The sequence below is a fragment of the Astyanax mexicanus genome, chromosome 10, assembly GCF_023375975.1.
Source record: "Astyanax mexicanus isolate ESR-SI-001 chromosome 10, AstMex3_surface, whole genome shotgun sequence".
Lineage (NCBI taxonomy): Eukaryota > Metazoa > Chordata > Actinopteri > Characiformes > Acestrorhamphidae > Astyanax > Astyanax mexicanus.
Window position 1 is genome coordinate 50208616 of NC_064417.1, and position 16790 is coordinate 50225405.

The 16790-nt window shown below is 38.9% G+C and overlaps 1 protein-coding gene and 1 long non-coding RNA gene across 6 annotated transcripts in view; one reads left to right on the forward strand and one right to left on the reverse strand.

The window, feature by feature from the left end:
- The window catches only part of ablim3 (actin binding LIM protein family, member 3), a 163254-nt gene that overhangs the window by 92377 nt on the left and 54087 nt on the right, over positions 1-16790 (reverse strand). For all 5 annotated transcript variants that reach the window (XM_049483889.1, XM_049483888.1, XM_049483886.1 and 2 more), the window contains exon 3: positions 12792-12975. In XM_049483889.1, coding sequence (XP_049339846.1) covers positions 12792-12975 — 184 coding nt within the window. The remainder of the gene's footprint in view (positions 1-12791; positions 12976-16790) is intronic.
- Positions 6876-8572, forward strand: LOC125804705 (uncharacterized). Its single transcript, XR_007440861.1, has 3 exons — positions 6876-7567; positions 7748-8027; positions 8408-8572. It is a non-coding gene; the product is annotated as an uncharacterized LOC125804705 (long non-coding RNA).

Sequence of the window (16790 nt, forward strand, 5' to 3'; positions counted from 1 at the left end):
GCTTCAAACATAACGATATGAAATTTACATTTTTCGCGAAGAATCGACAACAAGTGGGACACACTTAAATTAAATTAAATGTATTGGATATTTTTAACTTTTTTTATAAAATAAACAACTGAAAAGTGAGACGTGCAATATTATATATTTATAATTTACTTTCAGTGCAGCAAACTCACTCCAGAAGTTCAGATCCAATGTTGATCTAAATGACTGATGATGATAAATAGAATCCACCTGTGTGTAATAAAGTCTCTGTATAAATGCATCTGCTCTGTAATCAGAGTCTCAGAGTTCTGTTTAAAGTGCAAAGAGCAGCATCATGAAGACCAAGATACCTAAGATACTGTTGTGTATTAGTTTAAAGCTGGATTTGGATACAAAAAGATTTCCCATATCTGACAAGGCGGTGTTGCTGCCCGGCTTCAGCTCTGCCTGTGGGCGGTCCCGAGCCGAGGGGGGTGGGGCCATGAATACTAATTGACGGATTGGCATAGACACGGTGCTTTCCCTGATCGACACGTTTGTGTTTTTCTGAATATTTTCTTTTATACAACAGTTCGTTCCGACCTCACAATCTGATTGGTTGAGAAGTGTTCTAGCCGTGATGATATTAGATAGATAGATAGATAGATAGATAGATAGATAGATAGATAGATAGATAGATAGATAGATAGATAGATCAATACAGTACACACAGATAGAAACAAATAAAGTGTTTCTAATAAAGTGCAAAGCAAGTAGACAAAAGTATAAAACAGCAAATATAATTAGTATAACTATAAATATAAATATGCAGTGAATGTATTTGAATAGAAATTTTATTGCACTTATTCCGTATGTATTATTTTATTGCGCTTAGTCCGTATGTGTTATTTTATTGCACTTAGTCCATTTGAGTTGCTACTGCTCCTCCTCATCCTCTGTCCTCCTGTTACTCCTCCTTCCCCCAGGGGAGGAATTGTAAAGTCTGATGGCATGATGGACAAAGGAGTTTCGGAGTCTGTTGGTCCTGCATTTGGGGAGGAGCAGTCTGTCACTGAACAGGCTCTTCTGGTTGCTGATGACGGTGTGCAGAGGGTGACTGGCATCGTCCATGATGTTCAGCAGTTTGTCCATAGTCCTCTTCTCTGCCACCGTCACCAAGGAGTCCAGCTTCATGCCGACCACAGAACCAGCACGCCTGATCAGTTTGTCCAGCCTGGATGAGTCCTTCTTTGATATGCTGCATCCCCAGCACACCACGGTGTAGAACAGGACACTGGCCACCACAGACTGATAGAACATCCACATGAGTTTCTTGCAGATGTTGAAGGACCGCAGTCTCCTCAGGAAGTACAGCCTGCTCTGACTCTTCCTGTACAGGTGGTCAGAATTACATTATATTTGTGATAACGTCACGGCCTTCTCACACTAAACCTGTATCACTCCACCGACGCGTTGCCAAGTAACGGCGTATCAACGGCATCAGCGGCAGCGTTAGCTTAGCACAGGCTAGAGCTCAACCACGGCACGCTCGCCCGCAGCGCTGGCTGTTTTTTTTGTGCAAAAAAGGGAAAGAAAATCGCTCGGCTAATTCCGTCTGACAGCCAGAACGCTAACCAGCCAGGCTAGGCTAAGCTAAGCTAATGCTGAGCTAAAGCAAGCTACGCTAACCTAACCACAGTCCAGCCGGCTAGCTAAAACCAACACCACCCAGCAAAACAAGCAGAAATGCTCAAAAAATGTGCAGCGTTCACCTGAAGAGACGACTCCACGGAGCAGGAGAGGAGAGTATTAGCGTTATTTCACGCTCCTAACGTTACCATCTTCACTTATTCCCAATTTTGATTTCAAGCTAACTTTCGTGGTGTTAGTCTGTATGAACTATACACCGTTTTGTAGTTAAGTTTCAGTTCTGTTACAGTTGTGGTGGAACTACTTTTTGGCGGAAGGCACAGTCCATATTAAAACATATTCATTCTGAATTTCTTAAAGTTCTTTGATTTATTTTCTTTATTTAGTAAAAAAAGAAACGGTAGTATAAAAGCAATAGAACACTCGAGGTTGTGTGTTATCACGAATAACATCACGGCTGTGATGATCTACAGCACTTGCCTTCGGCTCGTGCCTGCGACCGAATCACAGCCGTGATGTTATTCGTGATAACACAGGACCTCTCGTGTTCTATTGTTTAATTACTAGCTGCTGCAGACAATGAGGAAGAGGTTGAGGAAGAGTTTCATCATGTGCAGCATCATAAACAACTCTGAAACCTACTGTATTTCACAAAGAAAAACAAGAACAAGTGTAAAATGGCCATTGCTCAGAACGCAGTGGGATTTGAGTGACATCTGGAGCTGAAGTGTTTGGTAGGCAGGTAATGGAGGAGACGAGTGCAGGCAGGGAACGTTCTCTACGCTGGAATCTCTCAGAGAACTCATCATCCCTCCACCGTCAGTCAGGAAATCCAGCAGAACAAACTGTACTCCACCTTCACTCCATCCTCACCACAACTTAAATCCAGTTCAATTCACTTTCTGAACACTTTTATCTCTTCAGCTATGACTCCACTTAATGTTCAGTGGGAAGACACACATAGAAACATCACAGTAATTTAATTTTAAACTACACGCTAGGGGTGTGGAAAATGGGGAAAATTTCAGGGTATTTTTGCACTAATGGTATTCTGGGTGATATGACAAAATGTTGAATTAAAAAAAAAAAAGAAATTCAAGAATACACTGAAATCATACTGCAACAAACTACATATAACATTTTATGTGGTGGAATTACTGCACAAGCTGTGATATGACACACCTAAGATAATTCAGATTTTCACAGATTGTAACAGACGTCAATGATCCAACATGTCCAGATACTGATAATGCATCCACATATCCTGTATTAAAGTAAAATAAATAATACTTCATAGATATAACCTCTAGCCTCTAGTAGATATTATTTAATAGGAAATGAGAAAAGTGTTAATTTTCTATTTTCTACAACCAGCACAATGTTTACCCTGATGACCCATAAGGCCCTAAAATAATTGCAAAAACAACAACAACAACAATATTATTACTAGTATTATTATTATTATTATTATTATTATTATATAATAATAATAATAATAATAATAATAATAATAATAATAATAAAGGTATTTTTGTGGTAACAGTATTCAAAAATATATATTATATTTAGATATTATATATATATATATATATATATATATATATATATATATATATATAGAGAGAGAGAGAGAGAGAGAGAGGGAAAGAGAGATAGATAGGTAGATAGATAGATAGATCTTGTGTCAGCAATCAACAAGCATGCAAAAGTGTGATAATAGTCTATTTTCTATGTTTTTTTATGTAATTATTATTCATATCTATAGTCAATATGCTGTATAGAGTCATGGCCAAAATGTTGGTACCCCTGAATTTTTTTCTAGAAAATAAAGTATTTCTCCTAGAAAATTATTGCAATTACACACGTTTGTTATTGTTACATTGTTATACATGTGTTCTATATATATACTGGTGCAACTCAGGATATTCCAAATGGTGGATATTCAGCCCCAATCAACCTCCAAAGAAATTCACGCTGTCCTGCAGGCTCAGGGTGCATCAGTGCCAGTGCCAATGTCTAAATACGGTTTCACGCTCAATACTACAGACTGAAATTCTGTGGTGGCAAAAGTCACGGGAGAGCGCTATATGATTTGAGTACCTGAGGGAACGGTTTGGGAACGCCAACACCTGTATACTGTAAGTGGTGAGGTGTTATCTTGTGAGTAAGGCTGAACGCTGACCAGTGCACTCATAGCAGGAAAATTGAGTGACATTGAGTGAACCTTCTGCTGCCTCTTTCCTGCTGATCCTCTATCCTCCTCCAGTGTCTTTTGCCATGTCTTTCTCTTCCTCTTTCCGTGCAATCTGATCTGATCTGCTGCTCTCTCATCTTCCTCCTCCTCCTCCTCCTTCTCCTCCTCTAAGCTCAGCCTCTGCTGAACCAGCACCAGAGTGGAGGGTCCTTCTGCTTTCAAGGGGATTCTCTCCTCATACACAAGATGATGTGATACAGTCAGACTCAAGAATAAACATATCCATGTGTACATGCATCTCAAATGTACACTGTACTTTTATCCACATATACAGCTCTGGAAAAAAATTAAGAGAACACTTCAGTTTCTGACTCAGTTTCTCTGATTTTGCTATTTATAGGTTTATGTTTGAGTAAAATGAACATTGTTGTTTTATTCTATAAACTACAGACAACATTTCTTCCAAATTTTAAATAAAAATATTGTCATTTAGAGCATTTATTTGCAGAAAATAAGAAACAGCTGAAATAAGAAAAAGATGCAGAGCTTTCAGACATCAAAAAGTGCATAAAATAAAAAAATATTTATTTAAATATTTGGTAGAATAACCCTGTTTTTAATCACAGTTTTCATGCAGCTTGGCATCATGTTCTCCTCCACCAGTCTTACACACTGCTTTTGGATAACTTGGTTTGATGGCTTGTGATCATCCATCTTCCTCTTGATTATATTCCAGAGGTTTTTAATTTGGTAAAATTAAACAATCAAAGATGCTCTTTTAAACACAGTGTTTTCAATGGAACGTGTCACACGGCTGCGAGCAGTGAACGCTGCATATAATGCATGTGTAAACAGCATGGAGCAGCAGCAGAGTGAGGCGTTTTTTCTTAGCTGTGTTAATTAGCTGTGTTATTTGGCTTATATATCAGATTAAATTGCGCCTTATAAGCAGTTTAGGTTAAATAAAAGAAGTATATTTGATAGCTGGGTCAGATCGAGACCGGATCACGTTCTCACCACAAGTGAACCACTCCAGAGTGCGATCACTGTTTTCACACCCGCTCAATCGAACCGCACTAAAGGTACAAAAGCGAACCAGAGTCTGATTTAACCGAACCAAATAGGGCTGGTGTAAAAACGCCCTGAGTGTTGGGTCTGACTTTCCAATCAGAAACAAGCAACAAGAAACTCTTTGCAATATTATAGAGGGCAGAAGCTGTGATATTTAAGGAGGAATAGAAATAAAATACAAGCTAATAAAAGCTCATTTCAGCTACCTATCATATAATAAAGAATTTTTAAGAAATGACATGCAAAATACCCTAAAATTTAATAGTAATCAGCAGCATCTGTATCGGGTGTTTGAGGGATTTTCCTAATTCTCAAAAGGGGAGATTGCACTTCTTCCTCTTATAACTCAAAAACAAGGAGGTAGGGGAATAAAAGAGAAATGGGATTGGACTGTTGTGATTGGGTAACCCAGTATGCATGGTAATGCCAGGTGTGAAAAATGAAGAATGCAAGAGAAGCAGTAAAGAAGAGGCATGCTCGCACTAATCTGACCAAACAACAGGGCTTCTCCCTGGTTCTCCGATTGGTCGGTACAGGAGCATGTTGATGTAAACTCTGACAGGAGCAGACAGCTAAATTCTGCAGATACAGATCCTGATACACTGACCTACTTCCAGCAGCAGGGGAGCAGCAGGACGAAGCGTGAAGAGCAGGGCTTCACCTTTTCTCCACTGCTCTCTAGACATCCTCCATCACATCCTGTAATATCACATGTTCCACCGGAATCATTCCTAAAGGACTGAACCCTTTTAACCTCAAACCGAGCAGAACATCATGCATTACACGCCGCCTGCTTCCAGGACGTGTTCTGAGTTCTGATAGAAGCAGTTAGATCTACTGGAAGATGGAGAGAATTAACTCTACATATACACAGCTCAAGAAAAAGATCCCCTTTATCTCTACCAATCACCAGCCTACACCTGTCTTTAACCGTTCCAGGCTCAATTAACAAGACAGACAAATAATTTCTTTCAAAATGTAGAATTTACTGGGCAAAAAATCTGGAAAAAAATGTATCTGGATAAATGATAAACCCTTATACTATGAGAGCGGAATGGACTAGAGTGAGGTAAAGTGAAGTAGAGTGAGGTACAGCAAGTTCAAATGAGGTAAAGTGAGTCTGAGTGATGCAGAGTAAGACAGAGGTAGAGTGAAGTTTGATGAGGAAGAGTGAGGTAGAGTTGGGTAGAGTGAGGTAAAGCGAGGTAGAGTGTGGGAGAGTGACGTAAAGTGAGGGTAGAGCAAGGTAGAGTGGGGCAGAGCGATTTAAAGTGAAGGTAGAGTTAGGTAGAGTGAAGTATGATGAGGAAGAGTGAGGTAGAGTTGGGTAAAGTAAGGTAAAACGAGGTAGAGTGTGGAAGAGTCACAGAGAGTGAGTGTAGAGCATGGTAAAGTGTGGTAGAGAGGGGTAGAATAAGGGAGAGAGTGAGGTAAAGCGAGGTAGAGTTGGGTAGAGTGAGGCAAAGCGAGGTAGAGTTGGTTAGAGTGAGGCAAAGCGAGGTAGAGTTGGTTAGAGTGAGGCAAAGCGAGGTAGAGTTGGGTAGAGTGAGGCAAAGCGAGGTAGAGTTGGGTAGAGTGAGGTAATGCGAGGCAGAGTTGGGTAGAGTGAGGTAATGCGAGGCAGAGTTGGGTAGAGTGAGGCAAAGAGAGGTAGAGTTGGGTAGAGTGAGGCAAAGCGAGGTAGAGTTGGGTAGAGTGAGGTAAAGTGAGGTAGAGTTGGGTAGAGTGAGGTAAAGCGAGGTAGAGTTGGGTAGAGTGTGGCAAAGTGAGGTAGATTTGGGTAGAGTGAGGTAAAGCGAGGTAGAGTTGGGTAGAGTGAGGTAAAGCGAGGTAGAGTTGGGTAGAGTGAGGCAAAGCGAGGTAGAGTTGGGAAGAGTGAGGAAAAGTGAAGTAGAGTTGGGTAGAGTGAGGTAATGTGAGGTAGAGTTGGGTATCGTGAGTTAAAGTGAGGTAGAGTTGGGTAGAGTGAGGTAAAGCGAGGTAGAGTTGGGTATCGTGAGTTAAAGTGAGGTAGAGTTGGGTAGAGTGAGGTAAAGCGAGGTAGAGTGTGGGAGAGTGACGTAGAGTGAGGGTAGAGCAAGGTAGAGTGGGGCAGAGCAATTTAAAGTGAAGGTAGAGTGAGGCAGAGTGAAGTATGATGAGGAAGAGTGAGGTACAGTTGGGTAAAGTAAGGTAAAATGAGGTAGAGTGTGGAAGAGTGACAGAGAGTGAGGGTAGAGCATGGTAAAGTGTGGTAGAGAGATGTAGATTAAGGGAGAGAGTGAGGTAAAGCGAGGTAGAGTTGGGTAGAGTGAGGTAAAGTGAGGTAGAGTTGGGTAGAGTGAGGCAAAGCGAGGTAGAGTTGGGTAGAGTGAGGTAAAGTGAGGTAGAGTTGGGTAGAGTGAGGTAAAGTGAGGTAGAGTTGGGTAGAGTGAGGTAAAGTGAGGTAGAGTTGGGTAGAGTGAGGTAAAGCGAGGAAGAGTTGGGTAGAGTGAGGTAAAGCGAAGTAGAGTTGGGTAGAGTGAGGTAAAGCGAAGTAGAGTTGGGTAGAGTGAGGTAAAGCGAGGTAGAGTTGGGTAGAGTGAGGTAAAGCGAGGTAGAGTTGGGTAGAGTGAGGCAAAGCGAGGTAGAGTTGGGTAGAGTGTGGCAAAGCGAGGTAGTGTTGGGTAGAGTGAGGTAATGCGAGGCAGAGTTGGGTAGAGTGAGGTAAAGTGAGGTAGAGTTGGGTAGAGTGAGGTAAAGTGAGGTAGAGTTGGGTAGAGTGAGGTAATGTGAGGTAGAGTTGGGTAGAGTGAGGCAAAGCGAGGTAGAGTTGGGTAGAGTGAGGTAAAGCGAGGTAGAGTTGGGTAGATTGTGGTAAAGCGAGGTAGATTTGGGTAGAGTGAGGCAAAGCGAGGTAGAGTTGGTTAGAGTGAGGCAAAGCGAGGTAGAGTTGGGTAGAGTGAGGTAATATGAGGCAGAGTTGGGTAGAGTGAGGCAAAGCGAGGTAGAGTTGGGTAGAGTAAGGCAAAGAGAGGTAGAGTTGGGTAGAGTGTGGCAAAGCGAGGTAGTGTTGGGTAGAGTGAGGTAATGCGAGGCAGCGTTGGGTAGAGTGAGGTAATGCGAGGCAGAGTTGGGTAGAGTGAGGCAAAGCGAGGTAGAGTTGGGTAGAGTAAGGCAAAGAGAGGTAGAGTTGGGTAGAGTGAGGTAAAGCGAGGTAGTGTTGGGTAGAGTGTGGCAAAGTGAGGTAGAGTTGGGTAGAGTGAGGCAAAGCGAGGTAGAGTTGGGTAGAGTGAGGTAAAGTGAGGTAGAGTTGGGTAGAGTGAGGTAAAGTGAGGTAGAGTTGGGTAGAGTGAGGTAAAGTGAGGTAGAGTTGGGTAGAGTGAGGTAGAGTTGGGTAGAGTGAGGTAAAGAGAGGTAGAGTTGGGTAGAGTGAGGTAAAGCGAAGTAGAGTTGGGTAGAGTGAGGTAAAGCGAAGTAGAGTTGGGTAGAGTGAGGTAAAGCGAGGTAGAGTTGGGTAGAGTGAGGTAAAGCGAGGTAGAGTTGGGTAGAGTGAGGCAAAGCGAGGTAGAGTTGGGTAGAGTGTGGCAAAGCGAGGTAGTGTTGGGTAGAGTGAGGTAATGCAAGGCAGAGTTGGGTAGAGTGAGGTAAAGTGAGGTAGAGTTGGGTAGAGTTAGGTAAAGTGAGGTAGAGTTGGGTAGAGTGAGGTAATGTGAGGTAGAGTTGGGTAGAGTGAGGCAAAGCGAGGTAGAGTTGGTAGAGTGAGGTAAAGCGAGGTAGAGTTGGGTAGAGTGTGGTAAAGCGAGGTAGATTTGGGTAGAGTGAGGCAAAGCGAGGTAGAGTTGGTTAGAGTTAGGCAAAGCGAGGTAGAGTTGGGTAGAGTGAGGTAATGTGAGGCAGAGTTGGGTAGAGTGAGGCAAAGCGAGGTAGAGTTGGGTAGAGTAAGGCAAAGAGAGGTAGAGTTGGGTAGAGTGTGGCAAAGCGAGGTAGTGTTGGGTAGAGTGAGGTAATGCGAGGCAGCGTTGGGTAGAGTGAGGTAATGCGAGGCAGAGTTGGGTAGAGTGAGGCAAAGCGAGGTAGAGTTGGGTAGAGTAAGGCAAAGAGAGGTAGAGTTGGGTAGAGTGAGGTAAAGCGAGGTAGTGTTGGGTAGAGTGAGGTAAAGCGAGGTATAGTGAGGCAAAGTGAGACAGAGTGAGGTAGAGTAAAGTATGATGAGGAAGAGTGAGGTAGAGTTGGGTAGAGTAAGATAAAGTGAGGTAGAGTATGGCAGAGCAAGGTAGAGTGTGGTAGAGTGAAGGTAAACTGTGGTACAGTGTGAGGTAGAGGTCCACAGTGAACGCTCACACGAACTACTTCCTATACTGGGAAAGAACGAGTGCAGCCAAACCAAGTGCTGAAAAATCTTAAATGAGCTTAAATCTTAATTTTTAGCATTTAAACTGAAACTGGGATATTCAGCTGTTGCTAAGGGAATTAGCTCCGCCCCTTCCATCACTTCTATGTACAGCAGGATCTGGAACGGTTCCAGATGCTACAAAACCCGACCCAACAGCAGAACTTACACCAAAAACTTTAATTTAAACACTGTTTACCATTTAATCTAAAAGTTACTGTTTTGTTTGTTTGCCTCCAGAGTCTCCTGGCAGAACTTTCCTGCAGTAGATGCTGATCTGAGTGAAATTCTCCACTATTTCAGCCTCCCTCACTTTTAATTTTCCTTATAGGTCTCTCTCTCTCTCTCTCTCTCTTTCTCTCTCCCTAATGAATCATTAGCACTGTTTCTGCTGCGCAGACGTATCTGATAGACGTCTGAGATAAATAATGTTTAGAGCTGAAATCAGATCCTCTATATAATACTGCAGATTTAGCCAAGCTGGGAAAATGAAATTAAAGCTGATAGAAGAGAGAAAGTAATAAAAAAAGCGTATTTTTCTCTAAGAAATTTGATCTGCTTTAATTTCTGTTTTTAATCAAGCATATGAATGACCAGTACACACCCACTTTAACACATCTATAGAATGTGAGTCTATAGAATCTATAGAAAATGTAAGTCATACAATTTTCTCAGCTCCTAATGTACTGTATTTTCCAAGCTATAAGCCGCTACTACTACTTTTCCCTTTAATATTACGGCTTTACTCTTGTGATTTTTTCTGGTAGGCTACTGTACTTTACTACACTGTTTACAGTATGTAATGTTATTTGTGAACACGGCCTGTTTGATTAAAAGTTTCTGTGTAAATATATCATGTTATATACAGTGGACAACTGCTGCATATAGTCAGTTGCAGCCTGTATATGTACAAATTATTTATTCTTTTTAAAATTAGTGGGTGTGGCATGGGTGTTACATTCTGGTGCGCTCAATGGCCCGAAAATTATGATAAAATTTATTGACAGTACAATAATATACAATATAAACCTACGGAACATATTGACCATTAAAGGTAACTATGCTGTAACCCTATAAACCAAATAAATTATAGGTCTGTTACAATTAAAAGGTTCTTTTTCTAACATTTTTCTATCTATCTATCTATCTATCTATCTATCTATCTATCTATCTATCTATCTATCTATCTATCTATCTATCTATCTATCTATCTATCTATCTATCTATCTATCTATCTATCTATATAATTCAATTATTAAGAGACAAGCAAACATTTTTAGGGACTTTCATAATTTAATAATCAATTAATCTAAGTATTATCTTTAGGGTAAACTGATTAATCTAATAATTATTGATACATTATTACAATTCTGTGTATGTGAGAGTGCTCCACTAAAATAATTTCACGATCATGATGAAAACAATGAATATTTCTCTTAATATTTCAATATATCTTTCAATAATGTTCTATAATAAACATACACAGTAGCCATTATTTTACAATAAAAATGTCTCACTACGTTTTATATCAATTATTTACCTAAAAAAGTATTATCATTTTTACTTTAATATAAGACTTTATTACCATCTTAATGATGCGTTGATGCAAACTCAGTGACGTCAGTGAGTCACCCCAGCCTCAGCCCGTCTCTATTTAAAGACAATTAAAAACTGACTGGCCCAAGAGTTCACTCTTAAATTAACACAGGATTAAATCATCATTAATCATCATTTTTTAGATGGTTGACATTAGTCAATTAACCTTCAGATACTAAAGGATTAAAACATTAAAACACATTAAAATAAAGAAAATGTTACTTAATTAAATGGAGATTTTGGGATTAACTAAATCTCAACTTTTAAAGTTCAATTAAACTATTATGCTCTTATGAGCTTTTCTATTCTTATGTTCTTAAGTTCTTCAGACACACGACACCAGTCAAAAGTTTGGACACACCTTCTCATTCAACGTTTTTATGTTTTTAGTTTTTTTCCATCATCATCATCTTATAGTGGCCTTGTGATAAAAAGAGCACTGACCCAAAATCAGTTATCCGGCATTATATAACACTTCTGACAGCTAAAATAAATTCTGGTGATGTATTTATCACAAAAAAATGAATTAAACATTAATTCAATAAAAAAGTTAACATTTTTGCTATTATTCTCAGATTTCTGCATTTTATTCAATTTTCTTTATTTTTCCAGTGTGTCCTTCCAAGAATTGTCATTCACAATGTACAGTTTATCTTTTATCACTTCTGATATCACAATTATTAAATGTTTTAAGCCGTCAAAAATAAAAAAATACATATACAGAACAAGGAACTATTAACAAGGAGGATGTCTTAAATTACTGTGTAATAAAAATGAGATACAACCAGTATGAAAGGAATAAAATATATGTTTTCTGGGAAGTAGTTTATTCTGTTTGTATTTGAATTAAATCTGGTCTTCCATTCTTCTTCATGTAATTTCTCTATTTTGACCATAGTTTTTAACATATGCAGCCTAATAGCCAATTTTCTGCATTTTAACAAACATATCTCTGTTTATTTACTTACACCTCCAGCAGATATGTAGAAACGTATACAGTACCAGTCAAAAGTTTAGACACACCTTCTCATTTTTCCCTATATTGTAAATGAAAAGTGAAGTGATCTATCAGACTGTGAAGGAACACATAAGGAATCATGTAGTAACTTAAAAACAGTGTTAAACAAACCAAAATACTCTGTGAAGAAGCATTTAGGTGCTCTTATCTAGGGAGCTGTTTTTTGAGGGTTTTGAGGCTGGAAACTCTGATGATCTTATTCTGTACAACAGAGGAAACTCTTGCTCATCCTTTCCTGAGGCAGTCCTGATAAGTGCCAGTTTCATCCTAGGATTTACACTTGAGGATACTTTTAAAGACCTTCATTTATTAAAGTCATTTTTTTCCCTTTTCTTAGTTGAGTAGTTCTTGCAATAATATGCATTAGAACATTTAAATAGGACTTAATTACTAACTTACTTACTATTACACATATACATTGCCCAATGGGAGAACATGGAACCTGGAACATGTAAACTCCACCAGATAGGGACTTGAACCCAGGATCCCAGCGCTAGGAGGCTAGGAGCTGACCACTAAGCCAGTGCACCACTATTCACTGTATACCTGTAACTCTACCTCTTCACTACTTTACTTTAACTGATGCTCTCAAACATTAACATTAAGAGACACGAAATTCAAGTAATTAACTCTTGATGAGTTCAGCACAGCTGTTAACTGAATGACTCTACGTCATAAAGCTGACTGAGAAAATTGAAAGGCATGTTCAGAGATGTGTAAAACTGTCATCTAAACAGCTACTTTGAAGAATCTAAAATATAAAACATATTGCAGTGTTATACAGGAGTAATATATATTATATATTATAAATGTGTGTGTGTGTGTTACCAGAGAACTCAACAGTCATCTAAGAGGGGTAAGTAGGGTTTATGTCATTTCATTAATTTCTGATATAATAAGGAATCTGTTGTTTATTTAGGAGGTTTTTATATGTAAAAGCTCACCTGCACACACTGCAGACGAAGCACTTGGGGTGGTACGCCCGTCCCAGCGCTGAGACCACCTCGCCCGTGATGAAGTCCCCACAGCTGTCACACTTCGTCCCGTACAGCCTCTGATAATCTGCTGTACAGATATATTCCCCACTCTTCTGGAAGAATCCGGAGCGAGCCAGGTCACATCCACACACTGAGAGAGAGAGAGAGAGAGAGAGAGAGAAAAATGATCACTTGAATAATTCGAGTTACTCGATTAAAAAAATGTATCAAATAATTTTCTGTGCCTCGAGTAATCGTTTAATTAATTTTTAAACGCAGAGCGCAGAATTTAGCTTGGACTTTTAATGTGAAACAGCGCACTTAGCGTTACGTCACCCACAAACAGGAAGCAGGAAGTGGAGGAGGCGGAGGTTTTTGTAGTAGAGAGCACGTCAATTTAAAGCTCCACTGGGTAGAATTGAGATTTTGTGCTCGTGGGCTCCCCCTACAGTTGTAGAGTGTAATAAATGTTTCAGGCGGATTAGTTTCTCTTTCTCGTTTTCTGGCTTTCACAGACATATTCGGTCTCTTTCCAGCTTCTGCCAGAGTGTCTGTATGGCTCACAAAATAAACTATTTAGTGCAATGGTGTTCCTACCTCTAACAGGTAATGGTTCAATTAGGATAATTCACTCGTTTTTAATGTAAAAATATATTTTAAACTTTTTTTAATACTTTATTACTTTTCAATACTTTATTACTTTTAAAAGACCAACATATAAAACACAATAGTTTTACCTATTATTAAAACATTAAAACATAACATTGCAATTTAGTTTTAGTTTTTGTAGTTTTTGCAGAGATTGGTTCCAAATATGTAAGATGAACCGTTTTTACTTCATTTTTATGTTATTATTTACACTAATTAAGGCAAGCAAAAGACGTTTCATACTAAAAAAAATACTTTTATACTAATTCTAACTATTTTACTAGATGTTCAAACTTTAAAATGGGTAAATTTGACCCGTAACAAGGAGGAAAGCAGGAGGATTAATATAAATAAATAATTTAAATTCTTATCACAACTAAGCAAACATCCAGGCTGAATCCAGTTTGTGCAGCACTGTGCTGTATTTTTATCAGGCTCTGTTATTTTATACCGTTTGCCCTCATGTCAGCGCGGCGAGCCCTCAGCTCAGACTGAACAGTAAACAGTTGCAGAAGTAATTAAACGTTATGAAGGCCTGGCTCTGCTTTGTGCTCAGAGCCTGATTAGATTTCACTGTGAGATCAGCCAGATGCAGCACCACTCTGATATACAAGCAAAACATAAACAGTTTTTTTCACACGCGGCGGAGTGCTGGTTACCGGCGAGGCTGAGCAGCGCAGATGTGTCAATTTGTGCTGATGTGAACGTAATCACTGGAAAATTCATCTGAGCAAAACCGAACCAAACAGCGCCGGATCCGCGCCGCACTTTCTCATTAGGAGCTAATGAAGCTCCTCCGAGTGGCCTTTTCTCATCCTCAGTCACGTCTTACATCAGAGTGAACGGCTCTTAACTCTTTAACTTAACAAACCGGCTGCTGAATAAACAGTACTGAGAGCATCAACACATTCTCAGGAGAACACTAATCACAATCACTATAATGAACCAAGTTGGCTAACGCTTAGTTTAGGCTGGAGATACAGTATAATTACTGTCAACTACACATTTGCTGGCATGATGGTTAGAATGAACTTGTACTGAATACATATACAACTCTGGAAAAAAAAAAGAAACCACCTAAAAACTATGAGATTTTTTTATTTTACCAAAATTGATACCCTCTGGAATATAATCAAGAGGAAGATGGATGATCACAAGCCATCAAACCAAACTGAACTGCTTGATTTTTTGCACCAGGAGTAAAGCAGCATAAAGTTATCCAAAAGCAGTGTGTAAGACTGGTGGAGGAGAACATGATGCCAAGATGCATGAAAACTATAATTAAAAACCAAGGTATTCCACCAAATATTGATTTCTGAACTTTTAAAACTTAATAATATTTAATATGAACTTGTTTTCTTTGTATTATTTGAGGTTATTTGAAATACAAGCAATAGACAACATAAAGTGCAGGAGTGACGACAGTGCACCATAAAACTATAACACTAAATAACAATTAATACAATAAATACAAAGGACGAGACAATTTAAAAGACAGTGGAAAGGACAGTGCAGTACTGACAGTGTATATTAATGTGCATAGTTTATATATTTCATTTTGATTTTTCAATCAAAAAGAGGTTAGAAGTATCATTAATAGTTTAGCAACTAATGTACTGTAAATTGTGGATTAAGTTGTATGATTGTCACTTTTTAACTTTACTACACATATAAAAATACAAATATATAACTTATTAATGAGTTGTCTGTATATTATGAACTTTCTAATGATTGCTGATTTTTTTATTTTATATTTTTGTTTTGTTTTGTTTGTTTGGAATTTTTTTTTTGTCACTACACTTTTTTTGTAACATAAACAAATATATTAGTTATCTAAAAAGGGTAGGCAAAATAAGCTAATGCAGGGGTAGTACTAGTAGGGTAGGGTAAACTAGTAGCTCTCCAGCCCAGAGGGTTGTTGAACCCAATTGCAGAACAGTTGATCTCAAAGCAGGTAAACCCAAGAAGAAAAAATAAAAATAAATAAATAAATAAATACACCGCTCCTCACACGGGATTGAACCCGTGTCATCAGGGTCACGGCCCAGTACACTACCACTGCCCCGGCTAGTGAATTGGGACACGACCGGGGAAAAAACACTCTTATAAGGAGATAGGGAGCCCGAGAACAGGCAGAAACTTAAGTCATGCAGAGCGCGACAGAGAGAGACAGGGGAGGAATATAAACAAAAGCTCACCAGAGAAGCATTTTATTTTTTATTTTTTCAAACTATCTCACAGGCCAGATGTGGCGCTAAAGCTAAAGCATCAGCCTATACCTTTTCAGTTCGTACTGATAGTTTAAATGCAAAATATAGGATTTTTTTTCTCTTCCATTTCTTTATTATCTATTTTGTATATGTTTAGCAAAACTGAAATAAACTAAATTAAATCTAACAAAAAACTACTAAGGCAATCCATTCTTGATTCTAATTACTCAGATAGACTAAAGTCTGAGACTATTGTTCACTTTCTGTCTCTTATCTAACTACAGTATATTTTAGAGGAAGCCTCCCATTATATCCCTGCTAACTGCCCACTGGTGTAAACTGAGTCACTCATAAATAATGCCCAAACATACACATATCAGAAACTGACACACACACACACACACACACACATATGAAGAGCCCTTAGTCTGCACTGAGCCAAATATAACTCGTCTGGCTTTGTGACTCAGCAGTCGGCAGTGTGTTGAAATGCGCGAGAGCAGCGCGAGAGCAGCGCGAGAGCAGCGTGAGAGAGACGAGAACACAGAAGGAAAGTGCTGTGATCAGTTAATCTGCTCTAACGACAATTATTGATTATCATGTTAACTGTGAAACGCAACACACTCACTTCCTCTCTGCACGAGGTACTAATTGGATGTAGTCGAGCAAGCAGAGACTGATGGGGCTGAGATAGCAACAGGCATTGTGGGATATTGGGGCTGGGTGATATGATGAACTTATATCTTTTAAGTTGAAAAAATGAAAAATTTATATATTTTTGACTGATTCTGTATAATGTAAAGTGTCAGTATTATTAACGTATTAATAAAGGCAGCATGCTGAATATTAAAACAGAAAATATCGACCTGTTTCTATTGATACTCGGCCAAAAACATATTCAAATCTATACATCTATTAGGTCTATTAGAGCAAAGGAATGGGTTAAAATAAAGATTTTTTTTTGCTATTTACTAACATGTCAAAAGTCATAGTACAGCATTATTTACATTAAACACATTGATACAAATTTAAGAATATATCGATATTGCTATATATTGTACTGTTTTCGCTATCAATAGGTGCCGTCCAATAATGTTATTTTTCCTTT